This window comes from Filicampus tigris, chromosome 2 (assembly GCF_054856515.1).
Source record: "Filicampus tigris isolate MCC_2025a chromosome 2, RoL_Ftig_1.0, whole genome shotgun sequence".
Classification (NCBI taxonomy): Eukaryota; Metazoa; Chordata; class Actinopteri; order Syngnathiformes; family Syngnathidae; genus Filicampus; species Filicampus tigris.
The window spans coordinates 13,764,752-13,777,956 of record NC_141218.1 but is presented as its reverse complement, the minus strand read 5'-3'; the positions used below and the strand labels follow the sequence as shown (position 1 = coordinate 13,777,956).

The 13,205-nt window shown below is 38.7% G+C and overlaps 1 protein-coding gene across 3 annotated transcripts; it reads left to right on the top strand.

Annotated features, from left to right (window-relative positions):
- The first annotated feature begins 550 nt into the window (after positions 1–550).
- Positions 551–13,205, top strand: tmem144b (transmembrane protein 144b). Of its 3 annotated transcripts, none has more exons than XM_086020499.1 (12): positions 551–782; positions 871–1,032; positions 3,762–3,884; positions 4,731–4,830; positions 4,893–4,973; positions 5,756–5,834; positions 6,156–6,235; positions 8,124–8,242; positions 8,314–8,436; positions 9,255–9,352; positions 10,281–10,334; positions 13,000–13,205. In XM_086020499.1, the coding sequence occupies exons 1-12, from the start codon at positions 704–706 to the stop codon at positions 13,081–13,083; spliced, it is 1,182 nt and encodes a 393-aa protein (XP_085876625.1). In that variant the 5' UTR covers positions 551–703; the 3' UTR covers positions 13,084–13,205. The 3 variants fall into 3 exon arrangements, with proteins under 3 accessions (XP_085876625.1, XP_085876633.1, XP_085876644.1); XM_086020507.1 differs by having other exon boundaries at positions 552–782; positions 8,317–8,436; XM_086020518.1 differs by having other exon boundaries at positions 558–782; positions 875–1,032.

The following is a 13,205-nucleotide window of genomic DNA, read 5'->3' as shown; positions in this document are numbered from 1 at the left end:
TCTCTACCTGCATTCTGCATACATAAATAATAAAGATACTATTAGTTTGAGTGGCAAAATATCTTAACTCTGAAATCAAGAAGGTGAAGGTAAACAGTGAATTGTCAATATGGTGATAGCTCCTGTTGCCGTGGCGACGCCGCCACACTAACGGTATATGCCGTTGATACAGGATAATGAAAACATGTTAGCACAAGGGTTGGTGTCCAGGGTTGCCACTTTGTGCCCTTTTGTTACATCATTCTGGTAACAGTCTCCTTTTGTTCACTATATTACAACATAGAACGTCTTTTTTTCCGGCAAAATATTGTATAATAACGTTGCACCATTTTTCCTCTTAATACTGTGAACATTCTCATAACATGACATCTTTTTTGGGTAACATAATTCTTGCGGGTTCAACTTGATTACGGCTGCTGTCGCCACATAACACAATTAATTTTGGGTTCCAGTTTTATTTAACAATCTGCCCTGGGACAATATAATTAGACCACTAGCATGCAGACTTTTTCATTAAAAATCAATTAACACTTCAGCTAGGGGTGACGTGATCCAATTAGCGCTGCCCCCTGCTGGCTCTATTCACACAGTGATTAGTTGATTGACAGCACCTGTCGAGCACCCACTCCTCCACGCTGACCTCCTGTCGAATTGAACCCCGGTCAAATCTGACCGGCCTGGATAGTACGTTGAATTTTGGAACATGGTTGTGGCCAAATGTGCTTTACTTGTCATCCCACTTTTGATTGCTTGTTGCCATGGCCAACAAGCAAAGGAACCAGGTTTGAAAAACAAAACCCCAAAAAAGTAATTGATGGCAAAATTTGAAATCTTTGCTTTGAAAATGTCTTTTTGTTCTTACCTTTGAAGGTAGCTATGGAGATGAAGAAGTTGAAGCAAAAGGTGGAATGTCAGCTTTTAACTCTACCAAGAATATGACACGTTTCACCTGCGCAATCATGGCAAATTTGGCTGCTGTGCTGCTCTATGGAAGCAGTTTTGTTCCTGTTAAACGGATAGAGACGGGAGATGGTAAGTGCTGTTGATTATAATCTCCAGTTTAATTACATTGTACAAAGGGCTGGGCTCTATGGTGTTAAAATGAGGAATCCAACCTTTTTTTTTTCCCCAACCACTTGCTTGTACAAAAGACAAATAATTGTGATTATGCAAAACAATATGGTTTTGGGATATTTTCAAAAATTGAAAATGTTTGATTTGGGTCTACTTGTTGGATATGACTCAAAATCAACACATTTCTTGTATTGCAGAAGATACCTCATATCGTCCAATAAAACATAGGTTAGTATCGAAACACCAAAAATTGCAACTAAAATTACCAAATAAGGTTTGGTCTTGGTCTGCTTGTTCAATGTGACTCAAGAGAAATTGTTTTCTTGTTGCCACAAGGTTTGAAGACGAGACAATATTCTAGGTCAGAGGTCACCGAACCTTTTGAAACTGAGAAACTTCTTCTTGGGGATTGATTAATTCCAACACGTTTGATTACTGTACATATTTCTAAAATGACACATTTTACTTAAAGTATATTTGTTTAAAGTGGAAGTTAACCCAACCATTTTTTTCAAGCATATGTTTCAATGCAGGCCCATTAGTTGAAATGAGGCATTGTGATTTAATATTGCGTTTGTGGAATATGACTTAAGCAGCGAAATGCATCCGTTTTTAGTTATCTCAGGGGGCGGCCATTTTGTCACTTCTGACAACTGAAATGACAGCTGTGTCAATACACTATCTGTGACAACTGAGTGATGTTAGTCGCACACATGTAGAAGGTCGATCATCTTTGATCGCCAACTATGGCAACTACGCTAAGACTAAATACCTATAGAATGTCTGTGCAATCAGCAGTGCAGTTTAAAAATGTTTTTTATATACAATACATTTTACGTACTAATACATTTTTATGAAGTGCCCTCCCGTCTAATATATTTTATCTTTAAAAAAAAAAAGTTCTATTAAATGACTACACTAAAGAAATTAGTGTTTGAATAAGGACAAAATACGTAAAGGGAGATAAACACATTTTAGGATGCTAAAATCTATCTTTAATCATAGGTTTAATGTGGAGTATTTTTTTTTTTTTTTTTTTAATTAGAAGTAGTAGTAAGTATTTGTAACTCTGAGAACATTTATTTTGTGAGGGTCTATACACCAAAGAGTTCTGGGATCCATATCAGAATTGTATATCTGAGAAGGATCATGAGTCACCCCAGTTGGAGTACGGTACAGTAAATATGGGACAATGAAACAAAATATGAAAGAGCTAATGAACAACACTTTGATAGAAATGGAACATTTTAGAAAGACGTTGAAGAGACTTAAAACAAAACAGGCTGTTTAAACAGTAAAAAGTATGATTTTATTTTCCGGATAGACTTATTTTTGTTGTTAGAATGCACAGTTTGGTGTATGTTGCTTATGTGCTCAGTTTGTAATCCTCATGTTTTATGGAAAATTATTGGATGCTGGTTTTGATTAACAAAGATATTTAAAAATTATCTAATTATATTTAGAGCAAATTAACAGTTTATTGTGATGAAAGTATAGAGCCCTTATAACGTCTTTTTTTTTTTTTTTTTGATTGTACCAACACCAAAATGTAAATTGTTTGCTCGGTTTTGCGTTTTTCATGCTTCATTGAGAAGCGTTTGTTCAATTTTGCGTGATATTGATTAAAAAAGATGAATGAGATAGTAGCCTACTGTGGTTAGTTGACTGGAAAGTTTAAAATACTTTTCTACTTTTTTTATGTCTTGGTGGTTTATATGACAATTTACAGAAATTGTGGATTTCTCAAAGTTTTGCAGTTTTTTTGGATTCGGCTCATATTGTATATTCATATTAGATCATATTGCTTCCATTTCTATCCACAACTGACTGTCATTATCTTCAGTGTCATCTACAATGCCTGAAAACAAACAAACCGGAATGGGGGGGATGGTTGTTGAGTGCAATACTGGTCTAAGTCCAAACATCTGTCAAATCCATCAACATTTCTTGAAAGATGATAAATTACAGTGCAGGAACAAATGTTTTGAAAGGCCTCAATCACAGGTATAGGGAAAGCCCATAGTTTTTAACATGGATTTTAAAGCGTTTACACTTGGGGCTGACTTCTCTTCTGTTGGCAGTTTGTTCCATATGCATGCAGCATAACCGCTAAATGCTTCACCATGTTTGCTTTGAACTCTGGACTCCACTAATTGACCCGAGTCAGCAGACGTCAGAGCCCTTTGGGGTTTATATTCCATGAGCATTCCTTTAATTAATCAGGAACTAAACCATTCAGCGATTTATAGACCAGTAGCATCATTTTCAAACAGATTCCACATCTGACTGAGAACCAGTGTAAAGCCTTTTGGACTGATATATTCTGATCTTTGTTCTGGTCAGAACCTGAGCTGCCGCGTTCAGAATGAGCTGTAGCTGTTTGGTGCTCTTTTGCTCTTGTAGACCGGAATTAATCTGAAAGTTGCACACTTTCACATCACTTTACTTAAAAATGACCAAAATGGAGGTAGCCCACTCTAGTTCTTACCGGATCAATTATAGTTTGTTAGCAATGATGCACCAAAAATTAAGGTAGTAACAGTATCTATTGAGTCAAAATTATATAATCAAAGTACAGTTGGTCTGTGGTCTTCCAATATAATTGCGTGTATGAACCATGTGGATCGCGTATTGAAGTTTGTCTGCACGAATTACCTCCGTGACTTTTGTTGTATTCTTTTGGACAGGAATGTTTTTCCAGTGGGTGTACTGCATAGGCATCTGGTCAGCGGCCATGGTTGGAGATGTGATGCTCCGCTCTCCCAAATTTCATCCTTTTGTAATGCTCGGGGGTGCCATCTGGGCCACAGGTATGAGATTGATATATCTGAGTGAACAGTGGATATAAAAGGTCCACACACCCGTTTAAATGACCCATTTTTGTGACATTTAAAAAAGAGGCCAAGATCAATCATTTAAAAAAAAAAAAAAAATCCATATGACCAATAACCTGTGAACCTTTACAGAAAACACAATTAAAAACCTGACTTTTTCGTTATATTTTCTTATTCTCATATCATAACTTCATTCTTGTATCATTGTCACTTATTTTATAGTATTGACCTTCTCATATTACTTTTTCTGTATTGTGAATTTCTTGAATTGAGCCCTTTTTCAAATATATAACAGCTTTTTTTTTTACACGTAACATTGCACCTTTTTACCAATTGACAGCATTATGACCTCCTGATTAATTTCCTCTCGTATTACATAATCTTTTGAGACCATTCAGTTGTTTTTTTTCTTGTCATATTCAATTTACCTTCATAATATGATTTTGTACATCACATTTTTTTTCCCCTGCTAACTTTATTCTTTAATTTAAAATCTAGCAGCCTGAACGTGTTAATTTGGATTTTCCCCACGTCATGTCTGTGTGAGCCACACATTGTGCTTGAAATTAGACCGATGGGAAATCAAAATGAACTTGTTTCTGACTGTCCTCTTCTTTGCAGGCAAGCTAAGGTGAGCACACTGGAGTGCAGTGTGTCCATCAATAATTTACATTCTGCCTTATTGAGAGTCAAGTCTAACAGTGTGGATTAAAAAACAGACACTTTTTTTTTTTTTTTAAATCTGTCGTGATGAATTGCTTTGTTGCTCATATCATTGCGGATAAGTAACAAGGAAATTTTGTCCTTGTGCCTTATTTTCAGGCAGCATGATGGTTGTCACCATCGTCAAAGCCATTGGTCTCGGCCTGGGGATTTTAATCTGGAGCTCCTCCAGTTTGCTAATTGGCTGGGCCACTTCAAGGTGAATTAATTTATTCTGAATTCATACGAAGCTGTATCTGATTGTCTTCCCGCATGGCTCAGGTTCGGTTGGTTTGGGGTCGCCGCTGAAGATGTTTCGCGGCCCATGTTGAATTACTGTGGTGCAGGATTGTGTTTTCTCAGGTAAACTATTCATTTTAGTTTCACCCAGCAACATGTATAAAATATCTTTAAATTGAATAGAAGAGTAATGATGGAGGGTTCATCGAAAGTAAAATCTCAGCAACCTTCATTTACTTTGGACAAATGAAAATTAATAGATTTTGTTGTGCCGGCAATGTGTTGGATTTTTAGAGAATTTTACCTTTTGAACTGTTACATCATGTCCTGTTATCCTTCGAAATCAGGACCATAGATTGCTAAAATTAGTTGAATATGATTCAAAATAATTTGTCTAGTTGTGCCAAAACGTAGATAAAGATAATCTTGGTGTACAGTATATTCTTGAACATCAACATGTAATTGGCACTGACAAACCAACAATTGTGAAACCTTTACAAAATAAGGTTTGTTTTTGGTTTACTTGTTGGATATTTTTCAATATCAGTTATTGTCTTGTATTGCCATAACACCAGGTTGAAGAGTTCTCAGTGATTATTGTCCTATATCCTTAAAAATCAACAGGTTAACTTATTCCCCTATACCCAACAAAACATTTTGCTACAATTTCAAACAAACGGCTTGGTGTTGGTGTAATATTCAAAATCAGGTTTCTTGTTCAATTAAAATCAAGACTAATGTGAATACTGTGAGGATTGTGCAATATCCCCCCCCCCCCTTAAATTACTGTTGGCATTAGCTAGCACCATTGTGTGTTCGCCCCTAGCTACCTTGGAGCCATTTTTGTCAGATTTAAAAAGGCAATAATGCACTTCCAGACCTGACTAGTGTGATTTTTCTTCCAGTGGCGTCATATTTTTCTTTGTGAAAACGGACGTGCAGCTGCATCCCGATCCTGAAATTGTTCCGTTACTCATCGACAGGGTTGGTACATTTTGCTCATGGCATCATTCCCACAGGCATCGTGGGTAAACCTGGTTTTATGTTTTTCTTTTTAAATACACAGTTAGGATAGATCGATCAATCGGGTCTGGTCGATCACGTCTGGCGATCAATCGATCGGGGCACAAGTCTGGTGACCCTGGATAACCTTGAGTCGATCGCGAGCCCTCCGCGGCGGCGACGTCTCATTGGAATGTCTGCCCTATCATCGATCAGATCAATCTATCTAATCTCTTTGAATCTAACATGTTTTATTTAATCTAATCTATGTGTGTCTGTATAATATGTATGTGTGTCTTGCAGCGAACAACGTCTGGCACCTACGGCCAGACTTCGTCCAAATTCTGGATCGATTTTGTCGGACCCAAGCGCAGACGCTTCATGTGAGCTAAAGTTGTCTCATTCAATTTTTACCCAACAGATTTGGAATTTTGCTAAACCAAATCCCCAAATTGCCAAGTGATGCATCACAGAGCAGGTGATGCATGTGTGGTGCCTTCCCCCCCTTAATATCGGTTCTAATAGTCTTGCTAGATTTGTTCTGTAAAACATATGTATGTATCACTTGATTGGTTTAAATATATTCTCATTGGCTGCAGTTTCTTTAAATGTTCATTATTTATAACAATATTTGCATCCTCACGATACAAAGTATAGTTTAAGAAATACTGAGTACCTTTTCTTTCACGCGCCTACACCAAGGAAGCAAAATTGGGAGACGTACATTTTCAGACACTCTTTTACCCTAACGTTTGGGGGAAAAAAAATTGAAAGAAAAAAAATAAAGCTCCTGGGATTGAATGGCTGGACTGTGAAAAAACATATGTCAATGGCAGCCAATGAGTTAAATGCAAATTTTCAACTGTTCAATTTTTCAGTCCGGTAGTTTTTGCACAGCTTGCTGTTCCAATAAGGAACAAATTTCAGTCAACCCACTGTTGTATCCACCCCACAATAATTCCAGACTCACCAGCAATTGAGCTCTGGATATCACATGGCTATTCCAGCATGCATTTGTTTATGCAGCAACATTGGGCCTGGGGTGACTTTGCTACAATGTAAATAAAGTAGGTGGTGCACAGCACCATCTTAATTTACTGTTCTCGTAATCTTACTCAACATAGTCATTTAAGTCTGAACTGCTGACAACAAAAATAATTGTTCAAATTGGGCCCAATTACCAATTGGCCAGAAACTGGGTCTTACTGTTCGTTATCCATGGTGGCTATTAGCGAAAGGTGTAAGAGTCAGCAAATGTGTTCCTGGAAAAACGAGTCAAAGGTTTGAAATGAACGTGTTGAAGCTTCTATGCCTCTTAATTGTCTTAATGTTAGGATGTTTCATATATGAGCAAAAAAATAGATAAGCTGACAGCAGGGATGAACCGATCCCTCAACAACACCCCCCCCCCCCCCCCCACACACACACACGCACTTCTATTGTGGAGAGGATACTTGTGGAAATCCTTGAGCAAGCTCTTAACCTTGTGGAGTTGCTTTACTAGAGTTTGGGGTTTTATGAACTCGTTTATCTTTTGATGCCGTGCAATGGCACAAAATCACCTGAGAGTGAGCCAAAATGGCAGACTTCCTGTGTGTTTTTGCACATGGGTTCTTCAGACATTTTTGTGGTTCTACATACACCGACCCACCAAATTTCAGAAAACTGATTGTAACTGGTTACGAGGGTTGAATTTTCAAAATTGTGCAGTTACTCTATTAGTTCCAAAATGACCCTAAGATGTCCACTTTGAACCAAAATGGCCACCTTCCTGTCCGAGCAGAATTTTCCAAATTGTACAGTTAACAAATTAAATATCATACATTTAACCATAATGGCCACCTTTGTCTTTTAGAACATGGATTCTTGAGACTTTTTGTTGATCTACTTAGGACAGACATTGTCAACAAATTTCATCTTGCAGGTGCTGAATTTTCACAATTGTGCACTGGTTCCAAAATGCCCACCTTCCCGTGTTTTTTCAGCCACGGCTTTTTGAGAATTTTCCTTGGGTTTACTCATGATAGACATCCACCAAATATCATAACACTAAGTGAAACTGGTTATAGGGTTGAATTTTCAAAATTGTGCAGTTGCTATAATGGTTTCCAAACATAAATGTTCAAGATGAACATGCCTGTGAAATTATTATTTTTTCCTTTTTTTTTTTTTTTTTTTTTTTTTTTTAAATGTTTAAGAAGCATATCCTATAATAGTTTTGGATGGCCATGTTGGATCCATTAATCATGGTCCAGTTCTCTTTTTCTTCAGTGGCTGCCTGCTGGCCGTGCTGTCGGGCATCTTCTACGGCTTCTCCTTCACGCCAATGCTCTACATCAAGGGTCGTTCGTCATGCCGCGAAAGCATGTTCCACGGAGCCAGCGTTTACGGTACATATCATGGGACACGGTGTGCAAATATGTTCAAAAGCTTCAAAAAATATGTTTTGTTTTGCTCCCAGCAGACCTGGATTATATCTACGCGGAATGTTGTGGGATATTTGCGGCCAGCACGGTGTACTTCGCCATCTATTGTGTCATCATGAAGAGCAGGCCAAGGATCTACTCCAGAGCTATTCTGCCAGGTCAGTCCTATAATTGCAGGATGGATTTTCACTTGAGTTCCAAGTACCCGGTGCTCATCTTTTACATGCATTTCTCAAGAAGATCTTGGCTGTAAATCACTCCCATTAGCATTTTCCTTATTTACTGAAAGTATCTGTCATGTACACATTAAATATTCTCTTGTTTGTTCAGTTTATTTGAAATGCCTCATGCAACTAAAGATGCATTGTTTGGACAAATATACTGGTGACAAGTTGGTATTGAGCCATTCTCCATGGTTGTCTGCAATGACCAAAATCACTTCGGTCCTTACATCAATAGCTCGAGCGTTTTACCATGCTTTTAGGCATTCGGTATTTTCTTTTCTACAGTAAGTGCTGGTCACGTGATGAACCTTTTGTGGTACCAGGCATTGAAATGAACAAGATGGTTTCACTTTTTTTTTTGGGCTATCTTGTTTTATTAGCTGTGTGCACGTACAATTACCATTTCAGTGCTGCCAATTAGTTTAGACTGAACTACCAACATGGCGTCACGCTCACCTTACTTCCTGTGTGACCTTTTTTTTGTGCTCAGATGCACAACTTTCCTTTTAATTGTAATTTATTTTATTTTTTTTTGGGGGGGGTGGGGGGAGCAATTTCAGTGTTTTGTTTTCATCAGAAACGGCATGTGGCTCCCTGCCTCAAGGTTTTGTTTTTCTATTTTTTTAATTCACTCAATTTGATGATTGTGTATATATCACAGACCGGCTCGTATTGCCCAAGTCTGAAGATCGTGTGTTAACACGTTTAATTGCAATATATTTAGCAAATGACGTCAGTTTTGTTGCTTACAGGCCTGTTGTCGGGGTTGATGTGGGCGTTGGCGACGTATTGCTGGGCCCTGGCCAACAACTACTTGAGCGCCGTGGTCACCTTTCCCATGGTGTCAGCGGTGAGTACCCTTTGGCAGCATCTGGTGGTATCCTGGCATTGTTGTAATTAATTGCTGGTGTTTTTTTTGTTTGGTCTGCCTTTGATCGGTCCCGTTTATTAGGGGTCGGTCCTTGAATGCGTCGAAATTAGTGTTTCCAACGGTGTTGTCTACTTTACGGTTTACTGTTTCTAAAAACTAGTGCGTATATTCATTAGTTTGCCCATCTGCAATACTCTGTCAGTTTGTGCTAGCATGTTGTTGAGTCTAGTATGCTAGCTAATGCTATTGATGAGCCTCATGATGATTTGTCTTCAATAATTTAGCGACGCTACAATCATTGCTAGAAGCATGGTGTTGGTGCTTGATGGTAATCTCGTCGTTTAGGTGCTTTTATCAGCATCTTGTGGCCTCTATATGCAATTACAACCCCCTTTTTCGTAGTTTTGTGGTTTTTGCCATATATATTTTGTACACTGGATCCTTGCGCTGATCAGTGGATACAATGTAAATGGATGATGAAGTGCGTGTGTGTATGTATATGTATACACATCTACCTTGGTTTTTTTTGTTGTTGTTTTTTTTCTTCCTGTGAGGAAGGCAGGCCGCAGCCAGGTAAGCCACCCATTCAAAAAGACTCCTCAAAAATAGCGTGCATGCTTATTTATCTGCATTAGTTGATTTTGGAATGCATTCTTTCCGCCCTCCTACCAGCCGTCCAGCATTCCTATCTCAATCCACCACAAGCTGGGATCCTGTTTTTGCTCAAACTCAACCAACCCGAACTGAGTCTCGCTTGGCTCGGTTCAATGTCTTTCACCCGCGCCACAGACGCCGGCATCCTTCGTAATTGCGTGATTAAAAGCAAACCCTTTGCTTAGCCTCGCTGTGCTCTGCTGATAATGTTTTTATTTGATTTATTATTTTTTGTCCTCAATGTCCTCTACAGGGATACGGGCTGGTTGCAGCACTCTGGGGAAGCCTGCTGTTCAGAGAGATTAAGGTAAAAAAAGAAAAAATCAAATAAAACATTGTCTATATGTAGAATATATACAGAGTGGGCCTAAATGTGTGTAGGACTGTTTTGAAAGTGTGCTCTGCACGCCACTGCTTCCTTGTTTCCTTCATTATGCCATCTTTCCTTTCATAAGATGCTTCGTCACCACCTGCCTTCCTTCCTCCTCCTCCTCATTTCTTTCATACCATCTTTGTTGCCTCTCCTTCCTTTCACATCACCTCTCTCCACTCTTTTTTTTTTTTCCATCCTTATTTACTTTTATAGAGCTTTGTGTCCCTTTACTTCATTCATACATCCTTGACCCCCTCCTCTCTTCCTTGCATCCTTATTTTTGTTCCTTCTTTTCATAAATTCATGTTTCCTGTCTTTCATAGATTCTTGTTTCTTCCCTTCCATACTTTCCTTCTCTTTTTTCTTTTATCCTCACTTCCTTCGATAGATTTTCCTCCTCCCTTTCATAGATCCCATAAATCCTTGTTTCCTTCATTCCTTGCATAACACCATTGACCCCTCTTAAGTTCCTCCCTTCTTTGTATCATTATTCCTTCCTTCCATGCTTGCATCTTTGCCTTCGTCTTCCTTCCTACCATAAGTCTTTTTGCTTGCTCGTTCCTTCCTTCAATGCATCCTTGACTCCCTTCTCCAATGATTCCTTCCCTCTTTTCTATTTCTATTTTCTTCCTTTTTTTTGTAGCTGAACCCAAGCTTTTAACGCACTCTATTTCTTCCTCCCTCGTATCCTTACTTTATTCCTTCCAGTCTTCCTTCCTACCATCAGTTTTTCTTTTCACATTACTTCCTTCCTTTCATGCCTTCTGTGACCCCTTCTCAAATCCTTCTTTCCCTCATCCATCCTTCCTTCAATAAATATTTTCTTCCTTCCATCCATGAATCCTTCCTCTGTCCTTCCTGTCATGTAGCCTTATTTTCTTCTTAGGTCCTTACTTGCTCCCTTTCTTTTCATACCGTCCTTCATTCCTTTCATCCTTGCAGCCTCCTTTCATCACAACCAGCCTGGTGTTCTTGAACGTATCCTTTCTCCTTTCTGTTTGTCCTTTCATTTTCACCTCCTCCCCCTTCCTCCATACTATAGACTAGGGGTGTAACAGTACGCTAAATCACATTTCAGTCCGGTTTCTTGGAAATTTTGGTTCGGTATATTTTCGGAACAAAAAATGATTTTTTTTATTTTGAAAATATGACAAGTAAATGTACATTTTTTTGGGGAAAAAAAAAGCGAATACACTAACAAAGGTCTCTTAATTTTGTAAATGATTAAGACACTGAAATCTTTAAACACTCAGCAGCAACAGCCTATGACACATCTAAGTATTCAAGTTAAAGACAAGTTGTCATTACAGTACATATACACTTTATGATGGAAAAAAAAAATACAATAACTGTTACAATTATTGCTAACTGTGTTAAAACTCTTTTTTTTTATCATGAAATACAGTAACTTTATAGTCTTTATAAAATTATTTACATTTTTTTTTAGGCATTGAAATCTTTGAATGTTCAACACCATATTGTAATGAATTGGGTTATGTGTTGTGGTCGGGTTTGTGTTTTGCTGAGTTGTGACGTTTCCGAGGTTCATGAATGCATCGTACGGCGAGTGAAGCAGCGGAGAACGAAGAACAGAGCTGTTGGACTTTGTTTTTGGCTAAAAATACTGCTTGCATCCTCGTCTAAGAAACATTCAAAGTCCGATATTCGTTATGTTAGAGGTGTTTCCAGCAACATAGCCGCCAATTTCATTTAGCAATGTCGGCACAAAACATTTATACACTTACCTTTCTCCATCTGCGATTTTAAAAGGAAAGCTAGAATGTTCCCAAACAGGAGACTGCAGTGTACCGGGGACCTTCGAGCTCTGGTTTGTTTGCATATGCCATTATAATGCCATTTATCCATGCATTTATGATTTAGCTTAGATGATTAGCTCCTGGCTCCTCTTGTGCCGCCATCTTCCTCTCCCGCGTGCAACAGTCAATAGCGCCCGTGCATAAGATCGTCCTAATAAGTGGACCGAACCGAACATGCCATACCGAAACGTATTAATACACCCACGTGTACCGTTACACCCCTACTATATACGGTATACTAGCATGCATTTGTACCTTAAAATAGATGGACTACGCATAGGCGGTAGGTGCATTTTCGCTTCCTTCGATGTAGTCTTTGACAGCTACTGGGGCCGAATTTAGTCCAGCCAATGGAGGCCCGTTTAAAATGATAGACGGGCTGACTGATAGGCGATTTCTATTTGGTCCGGCTGGACAAAAAAGGCGGATAAATGGACAGCGGAAGGGTCCCTAGGCTACAGACAGATGGTGATAAACGGACCGTCAAGTTTTAGTAAAATACCCACCTGTGCTCGTTTCCTTCCTTATTTCTTTCGTCCTTTTCGTAGATTTTAGCTTACCATCCAACAGTCGATCTTCTGCCTTAATTTCTTGCGTCCTTCTTTCCTTCTTGTAATCCCACTTTGTTTTATCCCTTCCTTCCATACTATGCTTTGTTTCCTCCCCACGTCATCCTTGTTCCCTCCTTTCTTCCTTCAAATTTACAAATGACGTCACTTTGGCCCCACCATGTTGAAGGTGTTCACTATGCTCCTTTGTTGTTTTTGTTCTCTTATTTTCAGGGGTTGGTGAACTGCCTAATCTTCTCCCTGGCATCATGCGTGGTATTGGCGGGCTCCTTGTTGACAGCCATCTCCAATATGTGATTTGTGTGTGAATACACAGTTTGTGCATATACGCAGAACTGCACTTTTTGAGACACTGCCAGAAAGTGAAATGTTTTGCATCAGCTTCTGACAAATAAACGTCAACAAATCTCTCCAATTAA